This window comes from Mus pahari, chromosome 14, assembly GCF_900095145.1.
Source record: "Mus pahari chromosome 14, PAHARI_EIJ_v1.1, whole genome shotgun sequence".
NCBI lineage: Eukaryota > Metazoa > Chordata > Mammalia > Rodentia > Muridae > Mus > Mus pahari.
In genome coordinates, this window is record NC_034603.1 from 88214865 (window position 1) to 88230279 (window position 15415).

Sequence of the window (15415 nt, forward strand, 5' to 3'; positions counted from 1 at the left end):
CAGCAGCAGTTTTATGTAATGTACCTTTCGAGCTACAATACCGCCTTTCTAGTTAAGCTATACCTAGTGATACAATAATGGCATGGCTGTTGTGGCGGTCACCATTTACTTCCTGGTTGGATCGAGATACATTCCACAGGAGGGAATTCACATCTAGTACTATAAACCTGGTCAAAATTCCATGGTAAGGAAGGCCATAAATCCTTTGGAGGAACCTACTACTGTCGTTTTGTTAAATAGACATGGTATCTAACTGCCTTTAAAATATTGATGTTGACATCCATAGGTTTGTGTTTCTTTCAGCCGTGGTCAGAGCAGTTTCTCACTGCATCGGCAAGTTACTGCAGAGATCCACAACTGGCCAGAGTCCTGGGGATGAATGACCTCTGTGTGCTCTATCCTAAACAGGGCATCAATCTGGCCTCCTCAGAGGCTCAGAGAACCGTTGTAGATGAGAGGGAAGGAAGAATGTAAAAGCCAGAGGAGGGGTAGGAGTGCAGTCATGCCGTCCTGTTTTGGGCATGATGACTGTTGTACCCATGAACTTGGCAGTTGTGATTATCTATAAAAGCCCTACATAAAAAGGGACCAACACCCCATTATAAATGGGGAGAGACTGAGCCGTTGACAATCAGTGAGTAATAGGGAGGGCAATTTTCTTCAGTGGCATAGTCATTGGTAAGGTTTCTATGCTCCAGTAAAAATCCCTTCCTGTGTTCATATAGGCAGCCATGATTAACAAACAAGAGACAGGGAAATAGGTGGGGGCTTGCTTGGAATGAGAAGGGGTTCAGCAATAATTGAGGAGAAATAAAAGAGGATATAATAATAAAATAACTAATAAACAAATAATTTATAATAATATATATCACATATATGAAATCGCCAAAAGTTGTGGCTCAAGGTTCAAGGATACAGTTCAGGATAATGGGAAAATCAAGGCAACGGGAGCTTGAGGTCACTGGTTACATTGTATCCAGTTAGGATGTGCACAGCTGCTGCTCAGCTCTTTCATTGTATACATTACTTTTACAATGTAGGGTCCTTTGCAGGGAGTGGGGCTGATCTTCTCACCTCAGTTATTTCAATCAAGATAGTCTTTGACAGTCATGCGCAGATACCAGTCTCCTAGGTGATTCTTGATTCTGTCCACTTGACAGCTAACATTGCCATAGCAGTGGCTCATTCTTTAGATGTCTGGCTGGGGACTGGCTGGGGACAGGAGAGATGGCTTGTCTGCTAAGACCACTTGTTCTTACAGAGGACCTGAATCTGGTTCTCAGCAGCACATGGTGACTCGAAACCATCTATAATTCATAGTTCCTGGGGACCTGATGTCCTCTTCTGGTGTCTGTGTGCACCAGGTACTCATTGGCTGGACTTGCATATATGCAGGTGAAATATTCATATACATAAAATTTTGTAAAGCAATTTAAGATTTTTTTTTAAAACAAGTAGATCTCTCAAGTTTACATATTCTTAATTTTTACTTTAGAGAAAAAGGATTACTTAAATCCTGGAGATAGAAAGCAGTGAATCCTACACCTGAAACAACCACAAATATACATATATATTCATGTACACACACACACACACACACAATGTTTTACTGGAATTCACTCTTTAGACCAGGCTAGCCTGCCTGCCTCTGGCTCCCAGCGCTGGGTTTAAAGGTGAGAAAGTATAAATTTTTATTAAGTTGGTTTGTGTTTTTACTTTCATTCTAAATTGTGTTAGATTCATAGTGAGTTGAAATCCACTTATAATATGCTAGTAAGCTTTATGTCTTCTTTAAACCATTGTGGTTAATGAGTCATTGCAAATGAAGGTTTGTGAATATTGGCATTTTCCTCTTGGCCTCATGTGGAAGTTCTTAGCAGTTTTGAATGCTCTCGTTCTTTTTCATGAACAAATAACACTTTTGAAAACATTTTTCTTAAAAATCCAAACACAATGAGGTGCTACCCACATATTGGAACAGCCTACCCTGCTCTCTGCAGCAGACTTTTCTTTTTCACTTCATAAATAAGCTGTGAAAGAAGCCATGTATATTGGCATCTACCAGCACTTGGGAGGCAGGGGCAGGTGAATCTCTGTGAGTTGGAAGCCAGCCTGGTCTACATACACAGGTCCATACCAGCCAGGGATACATAGTGAGACCTTGTTTAAACAATCAATCAAACAAACAAGCAAACAACCCCCCCCCACAACTCTGTGTGTGTGTGTGTGTGTGTGTGTGTGTGTGTGTGTGTGTGTGGTGTGTGAACCTGTCACTCCTAAGAAGCAGCTCCTGAGGCTTGGTAGAAGGTAACCTTCAGGTTGTATCTGGCAGTACTGGGATGTGTTCCCTACTGCTGGTGATCCCCTGTCTCCATGGCACCTGCTTTTTTAGCATCCGGAAGTTTCCACCACCAGCTGTGCGATGCAAGGACTTCCATAGTATGTTTCCTTTAATCCTGAAGTCAGAAGGCAGAGCTGGTGTTTGCCAGTCCGTAGCATGGTGGAAAGCCTCTAAGGGTCTCTGGCTCTTGTATCTTCTTCTCCAATGCTGGATCCTTGTGCTAAAACAGAGACCCAACTCCAGGTGCATGTGCAGAGGTCAACACAACACAGGTCTCAAGATACTTCTCCATTTCCTTCTCTCCAAACTCAACCACCTCCACTGCTGGTGTGAATTCCTGAATGTGTTTATTCTTTGTCAGCCACTGTACCTACACCCCCCAACCCCAACCACCATACGCCCACATGCACCTAAAGAACAGACAGTAACGAGTGGAGTTGGCACTACAGTGAAACTCAGCTTGGAGCCTGTCTTAGTCAGGGTTTCTATTCCTGCACTAAACATCATGACCAAGAAGCAAGTTGGGGAGGAAAGGGTTTATTCAGCTTACACTTCAACATTGCTGTTCATCACCAAAGGAAGTCAGGACAGGAACTCACACAAGGCAGGAACTTGGAGGCAGGAGCTGATGCAGAGAATGTTACTTACTGGCTTGCTTCCTCTGACTTGCTCAGCTTGCTTTCTTATAGAACCCAGGACTACCAGCCCAGGGATGGCACCACCCATAATGCGCCCTCCCATCCTTGGTCACTAATTGAGAAAATGCCTTACAGCTGGATCTCATGGAGGCATTTCCTCAAGGGAGGGTGGTCCTTTCTCTGTGATAACTCCAGCTTGTGTCAAGTTGACACACAAAACCAGCCTGTACAGAGCCTGAACTGACAAGAAGCCAGCTATCTATAGGAGACAACGCCTGGAGCAATTTGGGCCCATTCCTCCATATTGACCCCCCATGGACCTCCCCTTTCCTGCCAGAGACTCGGAAAGAAGCATGAACGTTGAACTTAAGGTACATGGGAGGGCATAAAATGCCTACCCTGATCCAATTTTCAAACATTGGAAAGATTTGGGGTGGGGATGCCACAGCTCCCACTGTGACTCCACCTCCATCTGTGTCCTTATCAGGCACTGTCCAATGTCTCCTCTCTCTTGGTCACCCTTTTCCACAGCCTCCAGGTGTTGCCAGATCGTCTCTGAGAGGCTCACCTTCGGGCCAATCCCCATCCTACTCTGAAGCAGCAAGGCAGCAGGCAGAAGCTCTGAAGGGGTTGGTATCCCAAAGGAAAGCTCTTACTTGATTGACTGATTCAGACAGGCTTGCTGTGTAGCCTTGGATTATCTCAAACTTGCTATGAAACCCAGGCTGGCCTTGAACTCAAGCTTCTACTGCCTCTGCTTTCTGAGTTAAGATTACACGGCCGACTCTTAAGATTTTATTTATTATGAGAAAGGTCAAGCATAAATGCAGATGGAGAGCTTAAACCAGTAAGCAGGGTCACCCATACCCCAGTTTCAAGAATTATCAACAGGGAGCCTCTTCCGTTTCCTCCCTTCGAGCTCTTGGACTTAATCAGCAAGTGTGGTTGTTGCCTCTTTTCCCTGCAAATTCCTGGCTCTCACCCCATTTCCTGACACTTGGAGAGCTCAGGCTTCTGCCTAGATTTGCTAGCAGCTCAGATGGGGAGGTGTTGTACCTCCTCTGAGCTCCTGAGAGAGGGGACACGATAATTACATTCACAAATGAGAGAAGTACTCTCCTTTTAGCCCAGATGTCCGGACAAGTACATTCTGAAACCTGAGCAGCCACTGGGAGTAGAGTCTATTGCCGTGCTGAGGTTATATGGGGGGAATCTCCTGCTTGCTATACAGCCTCTGTGGGAGACCTACCAGGCCCCAGGGACACTTTCCCACATTATTTCTTGTCTTTTAAAAGCTTGGGTGTTGCCCAGTTGGTGTTTTAAGTGGTGCCAGAAAGACTCTGGGGTCAACTATTCCAACATAACACAGGCATCTCATCTATGTCCTTGTGTTGTCTACAGCACTGCCAGCATCCTGAGTCAATCTTGAGGACCCCACCACAGGGCACATCCAGTTTTCAGGACCAGACCAGGCTGCAAGCCTTTGGATTTCTGGCCGCTGGGCCTGACTCAGCACCTTGTGTTAACCCTGGCCTGGGGCTTGGGATAGGGTCAGTCAGCGCTGGCCATCCTGGAACTATTTGTTACAGAAGTCAGATCCAAGTTAGTCCAAGCTAAACTTGATGGCCTCACCAGCCAGCCACTTGCCACCCCAGCAGGGTATTTGTGTGTGTGGGGGGGTTACTGTGTTTGGGGGGTCACTGCTGGCATGTGTGGGGAGGGGGGTCACTGCTGGCATGTGTGGGGAGGGGGGTCACTGCTGGCAGATAGGGGAGAATCTCCTTTGTTACAGAGGAAAGGCAGAAGGGAAGGTCAAGCTGTTCAGGAAGGAAAGGTGAGGGGAGAGTCTCTGCTGATGGCACAGAGGTTGGAGCTCTACATGCATCCCGGCCAGATGGCTCAACTCTACCCTGATTTCCTGAGCTGTCCGTGTCATCCTCACAAAGCCCCTGCCTCGGCCACACTGTGGGACAGCCAAGAAGGAAGAATGAATAGGACTTGGAAATCTTGGATGCCTCTCATGGTTCAGGCCAGCTGGATTGCAGATGAGGGTCTGTATACTACGTGGGGAGCTTAGGGTTCTTTCATGTTACACAGAAATTCAAGTCAACTTAAAAATCCTTACAAGTCACAGACAAACACAAAATAGGAGCACTCTTGTGTCATTTCTTGACGACAGCTGCCTTGGTGACTCTTCGTTTGGTCCCCTCCCCTGGGCTCTCTCCTTTGGGTCTGTTATTAATGTTGACTTCAACGTGGGCATGCCTAGAGTACCAACCACACCAGGTACCTGCTCCTTATTGCCTGCGAGGACACACCTGTTAGTAGGGGCACAAGCGTTCATCTACTCAAACATGCACACAACTACCACATACCCATGTACATTTAAACATGCCTACTCCCTATACACACACTCACAGTTGGCCTCCAAGTCTAAGCATGTGTTACTGGGGAAACTGGCTTTCTCGTTTGTGAGTTCTTAGTGTTGTTAATTGAAACAAAACAAAACAAAACATTTAAAGACAGACTAAGGGGGGGGGGGGCTGGAGAGATGGCTCCATAGTTGAGAGAACTTGCTGGTCTGTCAGAGGACCTGTGTTTGATTCCCAGGATCCATGTGGTGGCTCATAGACATCTGTAATCCCTATTCCAAGATTCTGGTCTCCCAGGTCACCAAGCATGTATTTGGTGAGGCAAAACACTCATACACAGAAATTAAAAATAAATCTGTTTGTTTGTTTGGGACAAGGTTTTTTTGTGTAGTCCTGGCTGTCCTGGAACTTGTGTAGATCAGGCCGGCCTCAAATTGCCAGGTCAGTAAAAACAAACCTTGAAACAAACCAAACAACAGCAACGAAAACCAGACTCAAAAGGAAGCTGGCAGACCATTTAATCTGTTTGAGAGAAAAACAAGAGATTAAGTGGGCAGCAGTGCTGGCAAACAGCCAGAAGGAGCATCAGGCTGGAGAACAAATGAGCCTCTGGTGTGAGGCACAGAGGGTGGGGAGGCCACAAGGAGCTTCCAAGGGGCAGGGAAAGTGTTAGGTATTTGATTGGTGTTGAAAAGAGACAGCGATAAGGAAAGGGGCTCAGTGCCAGACTGCTGGTCTCGGTTCAGAGGGAGCTCCATCCGGGGCTCTAGGGTCCCAGGACAAAGGACACGATTAGAAATAAGAAACAGCTAAAAATGGTGTTAGCAGAATACACCTTTAATTCCAGCACTTGGGAGGCAGAGGCATGCAGATGTCTGAGTTCAAGGCCAGCCTGGTCTACAGAGTGAGTTCCAGGATAGCCAGGGCTACACAGAGAAACCCTGTCTCGAAAAAAAACAAAAACAAAAACAAACAACAACAACAACAAAAACAACCCAAAGAGTGGCTGTGGCCGTGGTATCTTCACAGCAATAGAAACCCTAAAACAGACAAGACGTACATAGGTACATAGGAAGGAAGGAAAGATGGAGCATTCCTGAGACGAGGAGTGGGCTAGGGCACTGAGGAAGGAGCCCATAAACCCTGGGTCACATAGAACACAGTCCTTATGTAACATGTACACGGCACCTGCCATTTTCACATTTGTATGCCCCAGGCTTCCCTTGTGCATGCTGTTTGTTTATTGATGTAAACTGGCCTGAACATGCTCAGTTTGTTGCATGAAGCCCTTGGGGAAATTTCCAGTCTTTCCCTGCAAACTGGCTTCTTTCATATGTTAATCTTGATATTTCAGTCTCTAGTCCCTTGCTGAAGGTGGTGTGGGATAGAGGGGCAGGGTGGCTCATGGTAGGTTGACTTGGATAAGTTCTCTTCTCCTAGGTCCAGCCCACTCATCAGAATCAGCCATAAAAGTACCAAGGACACAAGTCGATCCATCTCAGATCCAGAATCAAGGGCAGAGGACTGGAGGTCACAGGAATGTTTAAGGGACAGACTAGGGACAGGGCCTGGAAGACTTACGGAATACAAACAGACAGACCAAAGCTCGATCAACCTGAAGTGACCACCAGGCTGTGCCAGTGGCAAGCATAAAGTTTCAAGGAGGTTTACCTGAAAGAGGCCCTATGGAAGGGGTTGGGGGGCGGCTTCTGGACACTGTCAAAGATTCCAGGATTCCAGGTACCTGCTCCAAGCCCATGGGGGTAACCAAGTGCTCCCAGGAGCAGTAAACTTCCGTCATCTTTTCTCTACCAGATGTGTGGGGTGGACTCAGTCCTGACTTTGGGGGGCTGTGTTCTACAACTCTGCATGCTTAATCCACTCAGCACAGCTGGATTCAGGAATGGGTTTTTGGCACAGGGTCTGTGCCTGGGCCAGGATGTACATGGTTCTGTCTGCCTGGAAAGGAAAAGATAGCTGGACAAGACCCCTAGAAATCTGATCAGTGATTACCAGAAGCAGTGATTGAAAAACGATGCTTTGATAGCTTTGGGGACCTTTTGTGTGCCCCTAGAGATCTCTCATGGACCAAGTGGGTCCCATACAGACCGGGACAGTGGGGCCACACCTAGAGTCTTAAGCTCTTAGAACTGCCAGGATGCATTTCACCCTCTGTCTTCCCAAGGGGGAGGGACCCAGCTCAGTCTACCCACATCCTATAGACAGGTGGGGACCCATGCAGCCCACGGTCCCAGCCACCCAGTTCATAACATTGTTTTTTCTTAAAGCTCAAAATAAGGAAGTTAAATTGAAATATTTAAAGCTATTTTCCACCCAAACATATGTTATTCATTGTGTGCAGTACTGTCTGTCACTGGAATGATGGACGAGGGCACCCTCCCAAAAGGGCAGACTGCCAGTAGCTTGAGGGCAAGGCGACTGGCCTGAGTCTTATTTGCCCAGCATAGTTAATTCTTGAGTGTTGTTTAGATTTTTTTTTTTTTTTTTTACCTTTTTAAGACAATGACTGCCATTTTGGAGGGTGATGAAGAAGTCAAAAACAGCCCCAGTATCTAGCTGGGTACCTAGAAGTACCTCTGCTGTAGGGACCTGGGTGGGATAAGGTGGGTGGCTTCACTCATTGTCTCTGCCAGAGTCCAGGGCCAGCAGTACCTATTACTATAGGCTTGTGGCCAGTTGACACACGGGGGCCTGGCTATGGCTGTTGGTTACCAAGACAGGGCTTACCTCATCTCTGGCTTCATGGTCTGCTGAGTGGAGAAGGCAAAAAAAGGGTGGGAGGGGAAAAGCCTGTATTCTCACAGAGGCTCAAAGGTCAAGAGCCCTGGGATCTGGGAGAATGTTTCAGGACTCCAAACCCCACAGGCATCAGATGTCCAGGAATCTCTACAACAGCGGTTCTCAACATGTCGGTCTAGACCCCTTTGGGGATGAGAGGGGTCGAACAATCCTTTCACAGGGATCATATATCAGATATCCTGCATATCAGATATTTACATCATGATTCATAACAGTTATTAAGTAGCAACAAAAATAATTTTATGGTGGGGGGGGTCACCCAACATGTATTAAAGTGTCACAGCATTAGGAAAGTTGAGAACCACTACTGCTGTAGAGAACAGGAAGTACCAGTGTGTGCTGGGGAGTACATATATGATACACAGCTCTGGATGGCTGTCAGACACTGTACAGATCAGGGGCTAGGTAAGGTGGGTCTGCTGACACCCTCCCCTACAGACAGAATCTCCTGTGAACTGCATGGAAGCATCCCCTGTCAATAAAAGAGCTTATGGCCAATATATTGATTGAGGAAAGAAATAGGAGGTGGGAATTCTGGCAGGGATAGAGAGAGGAATTCTGGGAAAGAGTCAGACATGAGAGATTTTCCCAGAGTGCTGAAAGAGATAGTCCCACAAAACTCAGGAGAGGTGACCAACAATATGGAAGACATAAAATAGAATAAACAGGTAAATACGTTACAAAATAGTCAGGGAACAAGACAAAGCTTATGGTCTAAGCATTTATTCACATAAAAACTAAAGAGGGAAAGAGGCTGGGGGATTAAGTTATAAGCTAATTGGGCAAGACACCAAAGCTTATGGCGTATGCATTTATACATAACTCCAGTGCCATCCGCAGATAGCCCATTCCATTCTGTGGGGCTGCTCAGAGACACTCGAAGACCACTTTGTTGTAGTTAGATTCTGGCTCTTCCTTCCAGTCCCATGCTCCCAGAAATAAGACTCAGACTCAAAATATATTTACAAATACCTTGGCCATATAGCTAGGCTCTTCTCTGACTAGATAACTTAGGATAACCCGTTTATTTTAACTTAACATTCTGCCATGTGGCTGGTTACCTGTGCTCAGATACCCTGTGGATGTCTCCTCACATCTTCCCTGAGCAGATCTCCTGCCTGGCTCTATCCCAGAATTCTTTCTGCCTCCGGGATGTCCCACCTTCTATTTCCTGCCTAAGCCATAGGCCATCAGATTTATTATTGACAGATGCCACATCCACACACACATAAGATATTCTTTCTACATCATTTCTTGCCAAATGTGGGGTCACACACCTGAAACCCACATACTTGGGAAGCTGAAGCAAGAGGATTGCTTGAAATTTAAGGCTAGCCAAGAGTTTAAGAGTGAAAGCCTGGAGCTGGAGATGGCTCCGCAGCTTAGAGTGTGTATTGCTCTTGTAGAAGACCCAAGTTCAGGGCCCAGCACCCACATCAGGCAGCTCACAATTTCCTGTAACTCCGTCTCTCATGCTTGCAAACATCCCTCGCATGCTTGAAGCTCTGAGCTTCATCTTCCATAAAACAAGCACATGGCACTGCAGCTCTCAGCGCTGCTGCTTGTATTTTTTTTTTTTTTTTAATGTGCTAAAACACCATGAGCACAGAAATTTCCAGAAGGATTTATTTGGGCATATGGTTCCAGAAAGTAAGATTCCTTCGTGGCAGAAAGGCACAGCAGCAAGCAGCATGTTGGTTAGAACACAAACTCGGAGCTCGTATCTTGATTTGCAAGCAGGAGGCAGAGACCTCAAAGTGGTACAAGTCTTTTCCTAAAAGCCTGCCTCTGGTGACATGCTTTCCCCAACAATAGCATGCCTCCTAAACAGCCCACAACTGGTGCCAGCAACTGGGGGCCAAGTATTCAAATGCTGAAAACTATGTAGGATATTCCCTTCAAACCATTGCATTGCAGTTTCAGAGGACCAAAAGTCTGGTTCTCAGCACCCAGGGCCGGTGGCTCACAACTGGCTGTTAACTCCAGTTGACACACACACACACACACACACACACACACACACACACACACACACACACACACACAAACAAATGGAAAGAAATGTGTCAAGGTGCATGGTTAGTGCTGATTAGCAGGGGTGCTAATCAGCACTCATGAATGGCAAGAGATGAAGAACACAGGTGAGCCTTGTGTAACGGCTGCCAGGATCCTTGGAGGAGCAGAAGCCACCAACAGGTCATAAAGCTCAGTGGGTGGGGAAAGCAGAGCTTCTGCAGGGCTCCATACCATGCACCCCATCCCACAGCCCAGGAACCATTTATGTAGAACCAAAGATTAGATTCATGTACTCAACTCCAGGACAATTAACAGATGATATTTCTCTCCTGAGACATAGCGGCCTGTGCACGCGACCCAAGCATTTGGGAAGCAGAGGCAGAAAGATGGCTAAAGGTTAAAGATTAGCTTGGGCTTTGAAATGAAGCTTCATCCTAGAAAACAAAGCACGGGCTGGAGAGATGGCTCAGCAGTTAAGAGCACTGACTGCTCTTCCAGAGGTCTTGAGTTCAAATCACCACATGGTGGCTCACAACCATCTGTAATAAGATAAGATGCCCTCTACTGGTATGTCTGAAAATAGCTACAGTGTACTTACATATATAATAAAAATTTTTAAATAAATTTAAAAAGAAAAACAACAAAACAACAAATAAAAGGTTTTTTAAAAATGAGAAAAGAAAGCACACGGTATATGCTTCGCAAGTCCTGGCCCAGCACGGGTCAGGCAGTGGATGGCTCTCATTATTAGGAAAAACAAAAACAAAACAAAAAAACCCACTTTTTTTATTTTGTCTTTTTGAGAGTGGCTATCACTGGCCCTGACTGGTTTCAAACTCAGTATGTAGATTAACGTGACCAAGCTTCTAATGCAACTTCTGGGATTACAAGCCTGTGTCATCTCCTGTCAATCTATGAGACACTACTCCTCAATATACGGAAAAACTACCTCTATTTTAGTCCTGTGCATTTTAGTCCTGTACATTCTGGTTATGAAGATGTGGCTGATACACTTGAGAAAAACTTACCATGTGACCTAGCAAACAGAAGAGAACCCAATGTCCCCTTGCCAGCTCTGTGGGATCTTAAGCCAGTGAGCTACTCACCAGGAGAAGAGGTCAACAACCTATCGGGGCCCAATGAGGAGACTGCAAAAACACTTCTATGAAAACAGTAACTTTATTAAAACAGAAACATGCACAGAGCACAAACTGCACAAGCAGTCAACCCTGAATCCAGGACTCACAGCCCCTCAGAGAAAGCCAAGTGCAGAACATGGGATCAACCAGCATGACTTGGTGTCACACTTCTTGTGTCCCCGCCTACAACTAGAGCAGAACTGGGGAAGGACCGGTGACCGTCCCCCATAATGCTTGATGCACAACAGTCTTCGCCCTGCACATGAAGCTGCGCCTAACCTTCCGAACACTGAACTGTCAACTAAGGACAAACCCAGCTTCCCTGAGGCTCCAACCCCAGGCTGATCCAGATCCTCCCTCAAGATGATGGACATCCTTCAGGACCTGTGGCTGAGAGGCAACCTGTGGCTCTTCAGTCCCTGGGGGACCTGGGGGTAGTACAAGCACCAGTCCCTCAATTGTGTGGATCAGGGGAGGGGGAACGGAAGCAGGGCAACTCCCTCAGAGAGATGACTCCTACCACGAGGAGCCTCTCCCCTGGCTCCCTGCTCCAGGCCTCTGGGGTGCTATTGTGCCAGGGCAAGTAAGAGTGCACCTTGAAGCCTCCCTTTTGCAGGCTGCAGTCAGCAGGCACCAGCTCCATTCCCAGCTCTGAGGACTCCAGGATGCTCAGCTTCCAGCGGTGCAGGTCTTGCTGTTCAGGTGCATTCTGCAGCTGGGCCACTCTCACCTCTCCAGGGTCCAGCAACACCTGCCAGCGCTGGACACGGGTTCTCACAGCCCAACAGGGAGTCATTGACAGCATGTAGCAAATGGCGTCAAAGCCACCCAGAAGAAAAACGAACTTCAGGCCTACCAACCAAGCTTCAGCTTCCAACTGGTCCATGGGCCAGGTGGGGCTCAACTCCAACAATACAGGTTGCCCAGGAGATGGGCTTACATTGAAAATATCCCACCAAGACAGAGGAGGGATGAGCCAGTGAGAGCAGGGAGAGAGGCCATCAAATCTCCAGGGAAGGGCCTGGGTCCACTCAGCATCCTCAGGACCCAGATCCAGGGGTACAGCTTCCTGAGGCCCCAGCTCAGTGGGCACAGGCTGGGGTCCCTGAGCCCCAGAACCTGCAGAGACAGAGATGCCATGTGGCAGATGACCTTGGCCCTCTCCCCAGCTAAGACCGGGCCATTCTTCCGGCTCAGACCCTGCCTCTGAGAGTTCCATGGGCTCAGCATCCCACACTTCTTCTTCCCAGTCTCCCATCTCCAGCATGTTCTTAACGACCAGGAAAGCCGCCTTAAAGCAAGCAAAGCAGATCTTCATCTGTTCCCCATGGACAAGATGGTACAGCCACGCCCCATAGAGGCAGGACATGCCCCTGGCCCCATGGCGAATGCTGACTGGGGGACACATGGCCAAGAAGTCTGTCTGCTGCTAAGCGGACACACAGAGGAAGGCTTGCTCGATGGACTCAGGAGGTCTGGTCAACGGGACCACAGACGCTAGAAATAGGTGGGAAAGGTGAGAATGAGAGAAACGGGAGAAAATGGGGCACAGAAGGAGGTCTAGGGGCTTTGGGGCTCCAGGACACGGGTCAGTGGTAAAGAACTGGGTGAAAATTCAATAAATACCTCTCTGGAAAAGTAGACAGGCTTGAGCTTCCAGAAACTTCTTCAGCTTCACACTTGCTCCAATGTCTGGGGAGCTAGAAAGGCAGAGAAAATGAGGTTTGGCTCCCCCCTGCTGGGCCCCCTGAGGAGAAGGGTGTTGGGGCTCTGGCCCCCGGGGCTCCCTGCTCACTCTGGACAGGCTGGGGTGCTCTTGCCACACCCACGACATTAGAAGTGTCTTCAGGACTCAAGGTCCCAACCTCACACTTGGGCCCGGCAACCAACCAAAGAAGTCGGGAAGCCTAGGCCAAGAGGACCTCCTCTCTGCCCATGGCATCCAAGCCGTCCCAGCCCCGGCTCAGCCCATTCCCATCCTTACCTCCCTGACTGAGCGCCCAGGTAGCCAGCAAAGGGACTCTGAAGCCAGGCTCTCCTTGCTGAGCACTGAACACCGAGCCAGGACCACACGGCCTTATAAAGCGCCAACGCCCATGATGCTCCAGCTCATTTACATATCTCCCATGAGGCCGCAAAACCTCAGGAAGCGAAACGCTGACTCACTCTGGCCCCCAAAGCGCACATGCGGCCTGGTGCCTCCTACAGCGCGCATGCGCTGCTCCCCTGCGCACACCTGAGCGCCCTGAGTGCTTCCTGTGTGCTCTAGAGGTGCCCGATGTCCTCATCCCTGTGCCTTCGAGGGACTCGAAGGTCCGGGCTCGGAGCTGGGCCCGCGGCACATCTTGTTTGGAAAAGTCGATTCCTTCTTCCCTGTCTCTTCAGTAAAAGTTCTTGAACACTTGGGAATCTGCTCGCTCAGTTCTCAACTGCAGGCTAAGCACAGTTGCCTTCTCNGGGTCTTTTTGTTCTTAGACTCCTTAAAGAAATTCTTTGTAGAGTTTATCCTTAGAGGAGTCTGGGACTCAGGAAAAACCAAGCATAAGATACAAGGTTTCCAGCAGCCTCCCTCTGGACCTCAGCCTTGAGCTCAACCTTGACCACACAGAGGTTTATTTGTTAAAATCTGCCGCAGTCCACTCTGGACATCCCACGGGGTTAGGCACCGGTGTAGTGATGTTCCTCTGTCATCACAGGGCCAGATTCACTCTTTCTACAGACCCTCGGTGCTGCCCTCAGGACCCTGCTCTCCCCAGGCCCTGGACTCGACTTCTGCAACCTTTTTGCCCTGTCCAGAATGTCACGTCTGGCCTCAAGCATGCAGAAACTACCATGGTTTCCTTCCTTAGGAACATGTGACTTGGTTTCCTGGGCGCCCTGGGACAGCAGGAAGCAAGTTTCCCTTCAGCGTTCAGTAATACTTCATCAAAAGAATGTATCCCTTTAACCACTCACTCTTGAAGAAGATCTGCTTGCTTTCTGGGGTTTGGTAATTTGGTATTTTAAAAAGCTATTACCAACTTTGCGTTGAATTTCTAAACTTAAGCTTTTATCACCTTTGAATACACCCAGAGAAGCACAAAAGCTGCACTGTGCGGTGAGCTAGTTGTATTGAGTGAGAGCTGGCACAGTTTTCTTGAAGCTCTTCTTCCTTCAGGACCAAATGGAGTCTGAAGCCACATGAGCTTGCAAGTACTGGGAAATGACAGTTGTGATAAAAAAAAAAAAAAAAAAAAAAAAAAAAAATTAGAAATGACATGAAATAAGCGGTCGTTTTTATGATTTATCACGGTCAGAAACTGAAAGGATCCAAGCTTGAGTGTAGAGTTGCATCACGCTGGGCTACCCTCTCGCTCTCCAACCTCTTTTTTTGTCTGAAAGGGAGCAGGGTTCCTGAGGAATCTTTTTAAAAAGATACTACAGAGTGAGTTCCACGACAGCCAGGGCTACACAGAGAAACCCTGTTTTTTTAAAAAAAAAAAAACAAAAAACAAAAATAAACAAACAGATAAATATTGCCAGATCACAGTTAGAAATGTACGTCACGTCCCATGACTAAGCAATCAAATATATGAGCCTATGATGGCCATTGTTATTCAAAAATGTCTTGTACTAGAGAAGTGGCTCACAACAGCCTTAAGTTTTAGCCCCAGGGGATCGGATAGCCTCTTCTAGCTACTTCACCTATACACATATGGCACACTCACCCCCCCCCAAATACAAATAAAAATAAAACTTAAAAAAAAAAAAGAATTATTGGGGTTTGTACTGGCTGATTTTGTGTGTCAACTTGACACAAGCTGGAGTTATCACAGAGAAAGGAGCTTCAGTTGGGAAATGCCTCCATAAGATCCAGCTATAAGGCATTTTCTCAATTAGTGATCAAGGGGGAAGGGCCCCTTGTGGGTGGGACCATCCCTAGGCTGGTAGTCTTGGGTTCTATAAGGGAGCAGGCTCAACAAGCCAGGGGAAGCAAGCCGGTAAGTAACATCTCTCCATGGCCTCTGCATCAGCTCCTGCTTCCTGACCTGCTTGAGTTCCAATCCTGACTTCCTTGGTGATGAACAGCAGTGTGGAAGTGTAAGCTGA

The 15415-nt window shown here is 47.6% G+C and overlaps 1 protein-coding gene across 1 annotated transcript; it reads right to left on the reverse strand.

Annotated features, from left to right (window-relative positions):
- Positions 1–11347: 11347 nt before the first annotated feature.
- On the reverse strand, positions 11348–13797 carry LOC110332679 (testis-expressed protein 19.2). The gene is made up of 3 exons (XM_021213990.1): positions 13311–13797; positions 12953–13026; positions 11348–12823 (listed from the first exon to the last, which is right to left on the reverse strand). The coding sequence occupies exon 3, from the start codon at positions 12732–12734 to the stop codon at positions 11781–11783; it is 954 nt and encodes a 317-aa protein (XP_021069649.1). The 5' UTR covers positions 12735–12823; positions 12953–13026; positions 13311–13797; the 3' UTR covers positions 11348–11780.
- Positions 13798–15415: the final 1618 nt, after the last annotated feature.